The 16,069-nt window shown below is 46.4% G+C and overlaps 1 protein-coding gene across 1 annotated transcript in view; it reads left to right on the forward strand.

The window, feature by feature from the left end:
• Window positions 1-16,069, forward strand: part of LOC309566042 (cadherin-1-like) — a gene marked incomplete at both ends in the record, with an annotated part of 135,172 nt that overhangs the window by 40,371 nt on the left and 78,732 nt on the right. The window contains 2 exons of the mRNA XM_082271065.1: window positions 1,280-1,393; window positions 7,122-7,277. Of these exons, the coding sequence (XP_082127191.1) occupies window positions 1,280-1,393; window positions 7,122-7,277 (270 nt within the window). The remainder of the gene's footprint in view (window positions 1-1,279; window positions 1,394-7,121; window positions 7,278-16,069) is intronic.

Below are 16,069 nucleotides of genomic sequence, written 5' to 3' on the forward strand. Positions count from 1 at the left end.
ATTGAGCAGCCACGGAATTTCGGTAAGCTGCTTGTTATACCTGAGCACAAGGGTGTCCCCTTCCTACACTTTTCCCTGGTGTCACTGGAAGAAAGTTATTTTGCACGTGGATTCACATCTCTGCACTTAATATTGGGACTATTCATTTGGACATTATCCCCTCTCCTTTTTTGTTTTCTTTATATGAGCTTTTCAGCTATATAATTGTATACTGATTTCAGCGCTGCACTTTTTGGTTTTTATTGTATTTTTTGAATCACTGTTAGTTGATTTTGTGCCAGCTGCTCACTATTGTTCTTAATCATTTGGTTTTCTGTCACATCTAGCGCGGAAATTTTTCTTCTATTTATATGAATGAACAACACTCCGACCTAATGAATGGGTGGATGGAGAGTCTGCTCTCACTATCTCCACATCTGCATACTGCTTACAGCTGTTGAGCAAGGAATGGATCCCCTGAAGCCACACATCAATGCAGACCCTCTAGTATTGGAATGAATAGAAGTCTCAGGCCAGGCTCCCACCACTGCCATTCATTCCAATACCAGTGGGTCTGCATCGATGTGCGGCTTCATGGGATCCATTCCCTGCTCAGTTGTTTGGAGACGAAGCAAGCTCCTTCCCTCACCTGCACTCACAGTGGTGGACACAGGATTGCGTTCCCTTGTAGCCTTAGCAGCACACAATTTCCATTAATGGTTCACACCGCTTATACCACCGTCCACACTGATCCATCACAGATCAAGCCAGCCATTGGTCATATCAGAGTAACGCATGCAAGAGGAAGGAGATCTCTGATGGTGCAGTATAACAGTAAGGGTTTATTACAACTAGGCATCTACTCACATAAAAAGATGGTAACAAAGCATAACATACAGATTGTGCATGACACCCTGGCAGACGTGATGACATCACTGCTGTAGCTCCGCACAAAATGTTTTGTTCTAATGGACGTTGTCAATGGGGCAAAAAAGGTTTTACAGAATTTGTTTAAGTGACTTCAAAAACAAGTTCCTAGCACTGGACATCCCAAAGAGGACTTGCCACTATCACTGTTGGCTGTTCATTTATTTCAAGGTGGCAGGTCAGAGATTAGGGAGCTCCATTGGAGAGATCTGGTTGCTCAAGTCACAGAATGATATAAGAAGAAAGCAGATGATTTCCCCCTCCTTTATTCAATCAAAATGAAATGTCATCTTTAGATGGAGTTTTTATTTCTAGTTATCAGGTATTTTATTTTGCTGCATGTGATTGTGATAATTGTTTGTGTCCTCTGCAGGCTGAACATTCACATCCATCACATGAGCTTCGGAGACAAAGGAGAGATTGGGACATTCCACCAATTCAATGCTCTGAAAATGAAAGAGGTCCATTTCCCAAAAGGCTCGTTCAGGTACCTACAACACAAACCTTTCTCCTTCAGTACAGAATACGTCATATGTTGGTTATTCGCACAGAGCATTCGGCATGTCTTCCTTGTGAGTCCGCAGAGCAGAACATAAAGAAGAAAAACCTTCATGCATTCAATGCTTCTCTTCTGACATTGCACCACACTGTTTATGATTGGCACATTTTATGGTCCACATTTTGGGTAGAGTTGGCCCTGATGCCGCTATAAGTTTGTTGGATGTCCTTTTCCAAAAGCATGAGAAATAATATGGAGTTAGCCCCACTTAACAAACTTTACCTTTCTGGGAAGGATTTCCACAAGATTTTGGAGTATTTGTGTAAACTTGTATCTATTCAGTAAAAATACGATTTGTAAGGTGTCCACAAACTTTTTTCCACAAACTTTTGATGTCACAGTTTAGGCGCAATCCTACCTACAATCCATGGGCATCAGAAAAATAGGAAAATAAAAGTAGATGGGGTCACAAGGATAGAGCAAAGTTAATGTGACGCTACCTCCGGCAGCTGAGTAAGATGGGTCCTTTGTTCTCCTTCCCAAGGTCCTCAGCCCCTCTGACACACCAGGCTGAGTGTAAAGGCAAGCAAACACAGCAAATAATCCTCATACCATATTAGCACCCAGTAATGCTGAAATCCAAGCAACTAAAAATAAGTTGACAACTAATTGGCACAGTTTAGCATAAGGGATGCTATGAAGGCTAAATATAGGAGACATGGGCCACCCAGACCAACATAAACACCAGCGATGCTAATTCCAAATGTAACGATGGGCTACAATGAGACTAGATCTACCAATATCGGGGTTATACCGAGTGGCTAATCATGAGGGCTAAATGTAAGAGACATGGGCCACACAGACCACCCAGAGTAGCATAAACACCAGCAATGCCATCCAAAATGTAATGATGGGCAGAAAAAGATCTACCAACATGCACAAATGGTGGCAGAGGGAGGCCTAAACTGAATAGGTGAGCATGGTAACGTTTGAACAATATAAACCAAATGCAGGGATATAAGGGAAGCCTGTAGGGTTCATATTTGGGGCAGGTAATCTTCTGCCGACTTACGTTGGGGCCCTTTTTCATCTGAGATAGTTCTTCAACCCTGCATGCAGTAAGATAATAATAGTTGCAGCTCAGTTTAGTGTAGAATATAAGTAAGCCAAAGGCAAGAAATAACAATGTACTATGACTGCAACCCTGAGTTGGTAATGGCACGGTATTTGCTTAAGTGATAGAATACCTGTTTGCTAAAGATGGATACAATAATTGTCCAGCTCTCAGGGACTTGTCTACTGCTAACAGTTCAAGATGGACCATCAGTCCTCTCACCAACTCCCTAATGTGATGATAAAAAAAAATGAAAAAAGAAAAATTATTGCGCTAACTATGAAAAAGCTGCTACACAAAACAACTGACAAGAAAAATTGTAGAAACCAAGATAAGGTGAAAAAGTGCAGCGCTAGTAGACAAATTTAGAATAAATTGCAATATAAAAGTGAATAAACAAAATATATGAACAAATGTGATAAGTCCAAATAAATTGAAAAAATTGCAAAAAAATTAGAGTGAACATAAAATCAACAATCCCATATGTGAGGTGACATGACTGTCCACTACGGTGATAAATCAGGTGCTCACTGGATCCCAACACCAACAAGATATGAAGATATTATATGCTAACCAGAACCGTAGGACTCGGAATGCCATATAGCACCTGAGTCAAACCAGCTTAATAAACAGTGGATGGATAATCCGAAAAGGTAGGAAAAACACGGATGTTGTGGTGAAGATGTATTAGCAGAAGTATAACGTCACACCAGGAAGGCTCCCACTCCGTCAAAAGGTCATAAACCAAAAAACAAGGGAGCACAAATAGTGTAATACTGCTAAAAATTTATTAAATAAAAATACACCAAATTGCACTTACAAATATCTTGTGATAAAGAGCGTATACAGATGCAAAGTAGGCTGTCAGCAACGTGGCCTTGACGCGTTTCAGCATAAATGCTTTTCTCAAAAGGCAGTGCCAGCCAAATACCCACAGAGACCCTCTATTTATAATAAAAGATGTATTAACTTCTAAAACAATGAGAATGGTGCCTGCTATGTGAAAAGCCAAGCTCAAAATGGCGTCGGGGTGTGTTCCAAGCCTCGTTTTCTCAGCGGCCGAAAGATGCAACGTCACTTCCGGGATAAACCGGAAGCGCGTCAGATGCGGAAGAGCGGCCGCGCCGTACAGATGCACAGAGTGCATTGGAACCGGAGAAGACACCATTTTTAATCAGGGAGGAGATCCAGAAACTTTCTATAAAGGGGCCAAATTGTATTGCACAATAAATAGAACAATATACCGGCATATAAATAGACAATAATAAATTAAGTATATTATTGCACCATATGTCAATTATATCGGTATATACGTATAAAATAGATAAGACACATGGACATATATATATAATCATGATCTTATAAAATGTCACAATATATAAATGGATAAATCAATAAAATAACATCAATAACTGCCATAAGAAATTATTTAAAAGTAAATTAAAGCAGCAAAAAAATTTTAATAATATAAATGAGATATCAATAAAAGATGCCAATTAATTAAAAAAAAAAATTAAACCTGCATTCCACACAATCTGGGGTTTGAAGCAGTGGAACACTTTTTAAAGACTGATTTATCTTTACCATCATTGCAACGTGATTTCATATTAGAGTTGATATTGTTCGCTACTGGGCATAACTACGTTTGGTTCAATAATCAGTTTTATTTGCAGCAAAGAGGTGTGGCCATAGGGGCAAAATTTGCCCCAAGCCTGGCCAACCTCTTTATGGCCAAATGGGAGGAGGATGTCGTCTATCCACTAAATAGGCCAGAGTTGGTACTGTGGATACGCTACATAGACGACATCCTCCTCCTATGGCATGGGGACTCTGTATCCTTGGACTCCTTTATGTCCCTTTTGAATTCTAATGAAAGGGGTATCCATCTGTCATATGAGTCTAGCAATAATATTATCCATTTTCTAGACCTGAACATCAGAATGGTCAATAACCAATTTGTCACGAGTACATTTTTCAAAGATACTGACCGCAATTCCTATCTACCTGTAGATAGTTGTCACCATAGAGCTTGGCTCAATGGTGTACCAAAAAGCCAATTCATCAGGCTGAGGCGAAATTGTACTCGTGACGATGAATTCTTTGAACAGTCAGAGGTCCTCAAAGAGAGATTCCTGACCAAAGGTTATGACCAGGTTTCATTGGAGTCTACTATCAGAGAAGTATCACAAACTGATAGCTCCCAACTATTAAATGGTTCCACTGCTAAAAAAGATGATCCAGGTTTTACAAAATGGTCCTTATTCACAGAACACTGCACCCAACATAAATCTATCAAAAACACTGGGGTGTCCTTAAAAATGATCGTGTGTTAAATTCTGTACTTCCCGATTAAACCTATTGTCACATTTAGAGGTGCCTCATCTTTTAGAAATAAATTGGCCCCTAATGTTTTAGATGAACCAACGAGACCCAAGTTCTTTCAGGACCTTGTCGGTTACTATCCCTGTCGCATATGCAGGGTGTGCATGTTTAATTGTAATCATAACAAGAGAATCCTGTCATTTCATTCTACAGTGACTAACTGTTTATATCAGATAACATTTTTTGCTACATGCACCACTGCTCATGTTGTTTACTTACTCACATGCCCCTGTCGTAAACAATACGTAGGTCGGACTATTAGGCCTTTTATGTTAGAGTAAATTAACATATTACTAACATAATTAAAGGGAAGGACAAACACAATGTATCCAAACACTATTTCTTACATCATCAAAAAAGTCCCAAAGGGACACTTTTTCAAGTAATCAATCGTTTTACTGCCCCTTGGAGAGGTGGCTCCAAGATCCGTAGGGTTTCACAACGTGAGACCTATTGGATCTACACGTTACAATCTTACCATCCCCACGGCCTTAACATAGAGGCCTTAACATAGAGTGGGGCATTAAAACTTTTATTAATATATCTTAATTGATTGTATTAGTGTCCCCTTTATTGGTTTTATATTCCTCTTTTAGTTGTCATTTCTAGTCCTCTAGGGGTTAATTTATCCTTTTTCTCAGTATTATATATGTATATATATATATATATATATATATATATATATATATATATATATATATAAATTGTTTTAATATTTTTTTTTAAATTAATTATTAATTGGCATCTTTTATTGATATCTCATTTAGGCTGACAGCCTACTTTGCATCTGTATACGCTCTTTATCACGAGATGTTTGCAAGTGCAATTTGGTGTATTTTTATTTAATACATTTTTAGCGGTATTACACTATTTGTGCTCCCTTGTTTTTTGGTTTATTTATGACCTTTTGACGGAGTGGGAGCCTTCCTGGTGTGACGTTCTACTTCTGCTAATACATCTTCACCACAACATCCGTGTTTTTCCTACCTTTTCGGATTATCCATCCACTGTTTATTAAGCTGGTTTGACTCAGGTGCTATATGGCATTCCGAGTCCTACGGTTCTGGTTAGCATATAATATCTTCATATCTTGTTGGTGTTGGGATCCAGTGAGCACCTGATTTATCACCGTTGTGGTGCAGGAGCAGAGGGTCTGTCAAATGCTCTGGTCTCTTGGTGGCAAACCCACAAGATGGACCAGACTGACAGAGTTGCTGATCCCCAGCAATCTCCTCTCCAATGCCAGGCTTTCTTGGTCTACTTTGTTTTCTCCGCCGATACAGACAGATCTTCCTGCATGGATGGGCGATTCAATAAAAACTCTCTTTTCCCGCTCACACAGGGTCTGGGTGGACCTGTAGGTCAGAAAACTGACGAGTTCAATGCATGGTTGCAGCTTTAAAACTGCCACTCCCAGGGTTCCAGGCGTGCCACATTGCAGTCTATGAGTTCTCTGGACTTGGATCTCCCCCTACTGGCCGGAGGAGTGTTTTCTAGGTCAAAATTAAAGCGGAGTTCTGGGCACAGATGTCATTTTTTAATAAACATACCCCCGGGAAAGTCAGGGCTAGCACATTCCACAATGGCTAGCCTCTGATCTGTCCCGGTTCGCACTTACCTTTTAGAAGAAATACTCACTTATAAAATTTCTTCCACAGCGTTTCCATCTCTCTTGTGGGCAGCTGAAGCCGGCGCGGTCCTCTTCTGTGTCTTCTTCCGCGTCTTCTTGTCCCAGAATGCGCCTGCACCGGCCCCTCTCGTCACTTCCGGTGCGGCGCCGCATTCCTAAACAGCTTCTGGGCATGCCCAGAAGCTGTTTAGCAGGGGAATGCGGCGTCGCCCGGAAGTGACGAGCGGGGCCGGTGCCGTCGCATTGATTCCTGGGAGCGATGACGTTCAGCTCCTAGGAATCATAGCGAGACAGGAAGTGACGGGGTGAGCCGCGGCTCCGAGGGAGGAAGTACTCTGAGGTGAGTATTTACAATCTTCAATTAAAAGGTGAGTAAACAAAAAAAAAAAAATAACTATCCAATTCCTTTTCAGGTGATCTCGAACTAGCGGAGGGGCACAAAAAAAAATATAGTTTTTGTGCCCGGAACTCCGCTTTAACAACACAAATGTGGGGGAAATTTATTGTCGTAGTCCACCAATATAAAATAAATAATCAGGACTCTTGTGCCTTTATGAAAGAATCCCATTTCCCATATTTCTTCATTATAGGCCAAATCCAGCCGGGCATCGGAAATGTCTGTGTTCTACAGCATCACAGGCCAAGGGGCCGACTCTCCGCCCGTGGGGACTTTTCTCATAGAGAGGACCACTGGATGGCTTTATGTGACCCTGCCTCTGGACAGAGAGACTATACCCCAATATACGGTAAGAAAACATTATCTCCTAATATTAATTACCTCTGAGACCCGCCCCAATTCTTCCCGCACACATCAATGTGTCATGTGACCGATCCTTTCATTCCTTTTTTTTATTACATTTTTTTTATTAAATTCCTTTTTTACTTTTTGCCTTTAAAATATTTATACAAATATCTTACTTTTATATATTAATTAATAACATCATTTTTGTCAGAGGAAGATGGCTCTGAAGTCTAAAAGCCAACTCCAGCCAGGATACACCCTCACCGCCCACTTTATTAGGTCCCCCTTGCTAGTAGCGGGTTGGACCCCCTTTTGCCCTCATTCCTGGTGGCATAAATACAACAAGGTGCGGGAAACTTTCCTCAGAGATTTTGCTCCATAGTGACATGATAACATCACACTGTTGCTGCAGATTTGTCAGCTGCACATCCATGATGCCAATCTCCCGTTCCACCACCAAAGGTGCTCTAATTGCCTCCACACTCACCACATCTCATCCAATAGAGGACGGTGACCTCATTGTCATGGTGAAGAAACCAGTGGTGAGATGATTGGAGCTTTGTGACATGGTGCATTATCCTGCTGGGAGGAGCCATCAGAAGATGGGGACACTGTAGTCATAAAGGGATGGACATGGTCAGCAACAATACTCAGGTAGGCTGTGGGGGGTAAACAATGCTCAGTTGGTACTAAGGGGTCCAAAGTGTGCCAGAAAATATCCCCCACACGGTTACACCATCATCACCAGCCTGAACCATTACCCCCCCCTTCTCCACACCATTACACCACTACCACCAGCCTGAACCATTACCCCCCTCCCCCCACACCATTACACCACTACCACCAGCCTGAACCATTACCCCCCCCCTCCTCCACACCATTACACCCCACCACCAGCCTGAACCATTACCCCCCCCTCCTCCACACCATTACACCACTACCACCAGCCTGAACCATTACCCCCCCCCCTCCTCCACACCATTACACCACTACCACCAGCCTGAACCATTACCCCCCCCCTCCTCCACACCATTACACCACTACCACCAGCCTGAACCATTACCCCCCCCCCTCCTCCACACCATTACACCACTACCACCAGCCTGAACCATTACCCCCCCCTCCTCCACACCATTACACCACTACCACCAGCCTGAACCATTACCCCCCCCTCCTCCACACCATTACACCACTACCACCAGCCTGAACCATTACCCCCCCCCCTCCTCCACACCATTACACCACTACCACCAGCCTGAACCATTACCCCCCCCCCCTCCTCCACACCATTACACCACTACCACCAGCCTGAACCATTCCCCCCCCTCCTCCACACCATTACACCACTACCACCAGCCTGAACCATTCCCCCCCCTCCTCCACACCATTACACCACCACCACCAGCCTGAACCATTACCTCCCCCTCCCCCACACCATTACACCACCAGCCTGAACCATTAACCCCCCCCCTCCTCCACACCATTATACCACCACCACCAGCCTGAACCATTCCCCCCCCTCCACACCATTACACTATCACCACCAGCCTGAACCATCCCCCCCCCCCTCCTTCACACCATTACACTATCACCACCAGCCTGAACCATTCCCCCCCCCCTCCACACCATTACACCACCACCACCAGCCTGAACCATTCACCCCCCTCCTTCACACCATTATACTATCACCACCAGCGTGAACTGTTTCCCCCCCCCTCCTCCACACCATTATACCACCACCACCAGCCTGAACCATTCCCCCCCTCCACACCATTACACCGCCACCACCAGCCTGAACCATCCCCCCCCCCCTTCACACCATTACACTATCACCACAAGCCTGAACCATTACCCCCCCTCCTCCACACCATTACACCACCACCACCAGCCTGAACCATTCCCCCCCCCCCCTCCTCCACACCATTACACCACCACCAGCAGCCTGAACCATTACCCCCCCTCCTCCACACCATTACACCACCACCACCAGCCTGAACCATCCCCCCCCTCCTCCACACCATTACACCACTACCACCAGCCTGAACCATTACCCCCCCCCTCCTCCACACCATTACACCACTACCACCAGCCTGAACCATTACCCCCCCCCCCCTCCTCCACACCATTACACCACTACCACCAGCCTGAACCATTCCCCCCCCTCCTCCACACCATTACACCACTACCACCAGCCTGAACCATTCCCCCCCCCCTCCTCCACACCATTACACCACTACCACCAGCCTGAACCATTCCCCCCCCTCCTCCACACCATTACACCACCACCACCAGCCTGAACCATTACCTCCCCCTCCCCCACACCATTACACCACCAGCCTGAACCATTAACCCCCCCCCCTCCTCCACACCATTATACCACCACCACCAGCCTGAACCATTCCCCCCCCCTCCACACCATTACACTATCACCACCAGCCTGAACCATAACCCCCCCCCCCCTCCACACCATTACACCACTACCACCAGCCTGAACCATTCCCCCCCCTCCTCCACACCATTACACCACCACCACCAGCCTGAACCATTACCTCCCCCTCCCCCACACCATTACACCACCAGCCTGAACCATTAACCCCCCCCCCTCCTCCACACCATTATACCACCACCACCAGCCTGAACCATTCCCCCCCCTCCACACCATTACACCGCCACCACCAGCCTGAACCATTAACCCCCCCCCCCTCCTCCACACCATTATACCACCACCACCAGCCTGAACCATTCCCCCCCCTCCACACCATTACACCGCCACCACCAGCCTGAACCATTAACCCCCCCCCCCTCCTCCACACCATTATACCACCACCACCAGCCTGAACCATTCCCCCCCCTCCACACCATTACACTATCACCACCAGCCTGAACCATTCACCCCCCTCCTTCACACCATTATACTATCACCACCAGCGTGAACTGTTTCCCCCCCCCCTCCTCCACACCATTATACCACCACCACCAGCCTGAACCATTCCCCCCCTCCACACCATTACACCGCCACCACCAGCCTGAACCATCCCCCCCCCCTTCACACCATTACACTATCACCACAAGCCTGAACCATTACCCCCCCCCCTCCACACCATTACACCACCACCACCAGCCTGAACCATCCCCCCCCCCTCCTCCACACCATTACACCACCACCACCAGCCTGAACCATCCCCCCCCTCCTCTATACCATTACACCATCACCACCAGCCTGAGCCATTACCCCCCCTCCTCCATACCATTACACCACCACCACCAGCCGCCCCCACACACACACCATTACACCACCACCACCAGCCTGAACCATTACCCCCCCCCTCCTCCACACCATTACACCACCACCAGCCGCCCCCACACACACACACACACCATTACACCACCAGCCTGACCGCTGTAGCCCATCTGCTTCAAGGTTCAATGTGTTGTACTTTCAGAGATGGTATTCTGCATACCTTAGGTGTAACGAGTGATTATTTGAGTCACTGTTGCCTTTCTATCATCTGGAACCAGTCTGCCCATTCTCCTCTGACCTCAACAAGGCATTTTCCTCCAGACAACTGCCGCTCACTGGATATTTTCTCTTTTCCCACCATTCTCTGTAATCCCGAGAGATTGTTGTGTGTGAAAATACTCAGACCGGCCCGTCTGCCACCAACAACCATGGCACATTCAAAGTCACTTCAATCCCCTTTCTTCCCCATTCTGATGCTCGGTTTGAACTTCAGCAAGTCGTCTTCCCCACATCTAGATGCCTAAATGCATTGAGTTGCTGCCATTTGATTGGCTGATTGGCAGTTTGTGTTACCGAGCAACTGAACAGATGTACCTAATAAAGTGGCTGGTGAGTGTATATATTGGATGGAGTGGTGAGCGGCTGCGCCCTCTAGTGCTCAGAAAAAACATAGAAATCTCTAGCAGTCTCCTGTAACATTTTCTTGCAGTCTCCTGTGATTTGAAATAGTTGTTTGTAGCCTGTTGTACCATGGCAGCATTTTCCTCCATAAGAGCTGCCCAGAACATGCGTTTTTCTCTAACATTGAAGCAGAACGTCTGCAAATACCCCCGCTCCATCGATGTAAAGACGCCCCCCCCCCCTCTTCCTGCACAGCAACATCTTCTCCCTGGCTTCTTTCTGGTGCAGCTTCTTCTGCTGTCTTCATTGTCTGTAACTGGGGATGCGACTCTTGCACATGAGAGTTCATTATTCCCGGCACCGGGGTGTGCGCATGCGCAGCTCAGTGTATATTCTATAGAAGACTGTGAGCGGGTGTAAGTTTGTTGTATTACAGAAGAAGAAGTTTATCCTTTCTACAACGAGGAGCCGGCTCACAATATATTAATGTTAGTTCCTCTTGGTATCACGGTCTTGCTTGTAGTACAGTAAGTTCCTATAATGTGACATCTCTCTGGGAGTGACACAGCGGGATGACGTCACAGGGAGAGAGGTAAAAACGGGATTCAGTTGGGGGTGAGGTTTGGGGCAAATTGTTGAGCCAGCAACAAGATTTCCTCCCAGTTTGTGTTATACAGTCCGGTCCATAAATATTGGGACATGGACACAATTCTAATATTTTTGGCTCTATACACCACCAAAATGGATCTGAAATGAAACAAACAAGATGTGCCTTAACTGCAGACTTTCAGCTTTAATTTGATGGTATTTACATCCAAATCAGGTGAACGGTGTAGGAATTACAACAGTTTGTATATGTGCCTCCCACTTTTTAAGGGACCAAAAGTAATGGGACAGATTAACAATCATAAATCAAACTTTCACTTTTTAATACTTGGTTGCAAATCCTTTGCAGTCAATTACAGCCTGAAGTGTGGAACGCATAGACATCACCAGACGCTGGGTTTCATCCCTGGTGATGCTCTGCCAGGCCTCTACTGCAACTGTCTTCAGTTCCTGCTTGTTCTTGGGGCATTTTCCCTTCAGTTTTGTCTACAGCAAGTGAAATGCATGCTCAATCCGATTCAGGTCAGGTGATTGACTTGGTCATTGCATAACATTCCACTTCTTTCCCTTAGAAAACTCTTTGGTTGCTTTCGCAGTATGCTTCGTGTCATTGTCCATCTGCACTGTGAAGCGCCGTCCAATGAGTCCTGAAGCATTTGGCTGAATATGAGCAGATAATATTCCCCGAAACACTTCAGAATTCATCCTGCTGCTTCTGTCAGCAGTCACATCATCAATAAATACAAGAGAACCAGTTCCATTGGCAGCCATACATGCCCACGCCATGACACTACCACCACCATGCTTAACTGATGAGGTGGTATGCTTTGTATCATGAGCAGTTCCTTTCCTTCTCCATACTCTTCTCTTCCCATCACTCTGCTACAAGTTGATCTTGGTCTCATCTGTCTATAGGATGTTCCAGAACTGTGAAGGATTTTTTAGATGTTGTTCGGCAAACTCTAATCTGGCCTTCCTGTTTTTGAGGCTCACCAATGGTTTACATCTTGTGGTGAACCCTCTGTATTCACTCTGGTGAAGTCTTCTCTTGATTGTTGACTTTGACACACATACACCTACCTCCCGGAGAGTGTTCTTGATCTGGCACACATACACCTACCTCCTGGAGAGTGTTCCTGATCTGACACACATACACCTACCTCCTGGAGAGTGTTCCTGATCTGACACACATACACCTACCTCCTGGAGAGTGTTCTTGATCTGACACACATACACCTACCTCCTGGAGAGTGTTCCTGATCTGACACACATACACCTACCTCCTGGAGAGTGTTCCTGATCTGACACACATACACCTACCTCCTGGAGAGTGTTCTTGATCTGGCCCACTGTTGTGAAGGTGACACACATACACCTACCTCCTGGAGAGTGATCTTGATCTGGCCAACTGTTGTGAAGGGTGTTTTCTTCACCAGGGAAAGAATTCTTCGGTCATCCACCACAGTTGTTTTCCGTGGTCTTCCGGGTCTTTTGGTGTTGCTGAGCTCACCGGTGCGTTCTTTCTTTTTAAGGATGTTCCAAACAGTTGATTTGGCCACACCTAATGTTTTTGCTATCTCTCTGATGGGTTTGTTTTGTTTTTTCAGCCTAATGATGGCTTGCTTCACTGATAGTGACAGCTCTTTGGATCTCATATTGAGAGTTGACAGCAACAGATTCCAAATGCAAATAGCACACTTGAAATTAACTCTGGACCTTTTATATGCTCCTTGTAAATGGGATAATGAGGGAATAACACACACCTGGCCATGGAACAGCTGAGCAGCCTATTGTCCCATTTCTTTTGGTCCCTTAAAAAGTGGGAGGCACATATACAAACTGTTGTAATTTCAAATCCATTGTGGTGGTGTATAGAGCCAAAAAGATTAGAACTGTGTCCATGTCCCAATATTTATGGTCCAAAAAAGAAAAATGCGATGCTTAGCACCTGGCTCCTGCGCTCAGAATCTGGTTCTCAGACTGCCTCTTTCCCGGGACTCTCCCTTGGCATCCACAATGGCTAAACCTTGCTGCCCTCTACGACCGGGTTGGTCGACAAAACACTGTAGGCATAAACACAAAAAAAGGGCGCACCAGCCTAGCGCATTATCCTCAGTAGGCTTTAATTAATAAATTATTAAATGTCTACTCACAAACAAGCGATGTAAACCAGCATATCAACTCCGACTAACAATGTCCTCAGAGCCTCAAGGAGGCTCTAAGGAAGAGGCATTGCCTCGAAAACGCGTCAGCCGTTCACCTTGATAGGATATTGGACTCAAACATTACGGACATTGTTAGTCGGAGTTGATATGCTGGTTTACATTGCTTGTTTGTTAGTAGACATTTTAATAATTTATTAATTAAAGCCTACTGAGGATAATGCGCTAGGCTGGTGCGCCCTTTTTTTGTGTTTATGCCCCCAATATTTATGGACCTGACTGTATGTCAGACAAGATGATTCTATTGTAGCGCTGTCCCCGTAGGGCTTGCTGGTTGATGACTTGTTGGGTCTCCTCTGATTACCATCAAACAGTCACTAGGGGGCAGTTCACTCATCCATCCTATTACTCCCTATGGCTCGTCACTCAATAAACAGTCCGGGGGATTTGGTTTTTTGGTATTTATTGTGGAACCTGGATGGGGGAAGGGAATAGTGGGATACTTCACCTGGAACTATATAAAGTAGATGAGGAAAACTCTCACTTGGCCTCACCCAGTTATTTGTCAAAGCAAAAATTGTATCCTGTATAGACAGGAAAAAAAGAGGCTGTTATGTTGACAAAATAGTGGTGAAAGGATACTGTTATAAAAAGGTATTTAAATGTTACTTTATTGTACACAATGGAAACATTTCTAGATTGATTACATAACCATCAAAATACCCCGGATAGGAGAATAGCCAGCCCCCACCTTGGTACATAGCCAGCCCCACCTTGTTACATAGCCAGCCCCCACCTTGGTACATAGTCAGCCCCCACCTTGGTACATAGCCAGCCCCCACCTTGGTACATAGCCAGCCCCCACCTTGTTACATAGCCAGCCCCCATCTTGGTACATAGTCAGCCCCCACCTTGGTACATAGCCAGCCCCCACCTTGGTACATAGCCAGCCCCACCTTGGTACATAGCCAGCCCCACCTTGGTACATAGCCAGCCCCCACCTTGGTACATAGCCAGCCCCCACCTTGGTACATAGCCAGCCCCCACCTTGGTACATAGCCAGCCCCCACCTTGGTACATAGCCAGCCCCCACCTTGGTACATAGCCCGACCGCCCTTGGTACATAGCCCAACCCACCTTGGTACTTAGCCAGCCCCACCTTGGTACATAGCTAGCCCCACCTTGGTACATAGCCAGCCCCACCTTGCTACATAGCCCGACCCACCTTGGTACATAGCCCGACCCACCTTGGTACATAGTCAGCCCCACCTTGGTACATAGCCCGACCCACCTTGGTACATAGTCAGCCCCACCTTGGTACATAGCCCGACCCACCTTGGTACATAGCCAGACCCACCTTGGCACATAGCCAGACCCACCTTGGTACATAGCCCGACCCACCTTGGTACATAGTCAGCCCCACCTTGGTACATAGCCCGCCCCACCTTGGTACATAGCCCGACCCACCTTGGTACATAGCCAGCCCCACCTTGGTACATAGCCAGCCCCACCTTGGTACATAGCCCGACCCACCTTGGTACATAGCCCGACCCACCTTGGTACATAGCCAGCCCCACCTTGGTACATAGCCCGACCCACCTTGGTACATAGCCCGACCCACCTTGGTACATAGCCCAACCCACCTTGGTACATAGCCAGCCCCACCTTGGTACATAGCCCAACCCACCTTGGTACATAGCCAGCCCCACCTTGGTACATAGCCAGCCCCACCTTGGTACATAGCCAGCCCCACCTTGGTACATAGCCCGACCCACCTTGGTACATAGCCAGCCCCACCTTGGTACATAGCCAGCCCCACCTTGGTACTTAGCCAGCCCCACCTTGGTACATAGCCAGCCCCACCTTGGTACATAGCCAGCCCCCACCTTGGTACATAGCCAGCCCCCACCCTGGTACATAGCCAGCCCCCACCCTGGTACATAGCCAGCCCCCACCTTGGTACATAGCCAGCCCCCACCTTGGTACATAGCCAGCCCCCACCTTGGTACATAGCCAGCCCCCACCTTGGTACATAGCCAGCCCCCACCTTGGTACATAGCCAGCCCCACCTTGGTACATAGCCAGCCCCACCTTGGTACATAGCCCAACCCACCTTGGTACATAGCCAGCCCCACCTTGGTACGAGTGACCAAAAACAAGACCCTG

This window comes from Pelophylax lessonae, assembly GCF_965119305.1.
Source record: "Pelophylax lessonae genome assembly, chromosome: 10".
Classification (NCBI taxonomy): domain Eukaryota; kingdom Metazoa; phylum Chordata; class Amphibia; order Anura; family Ranidae; genus Pelophylax; species Pelophylax lessonae.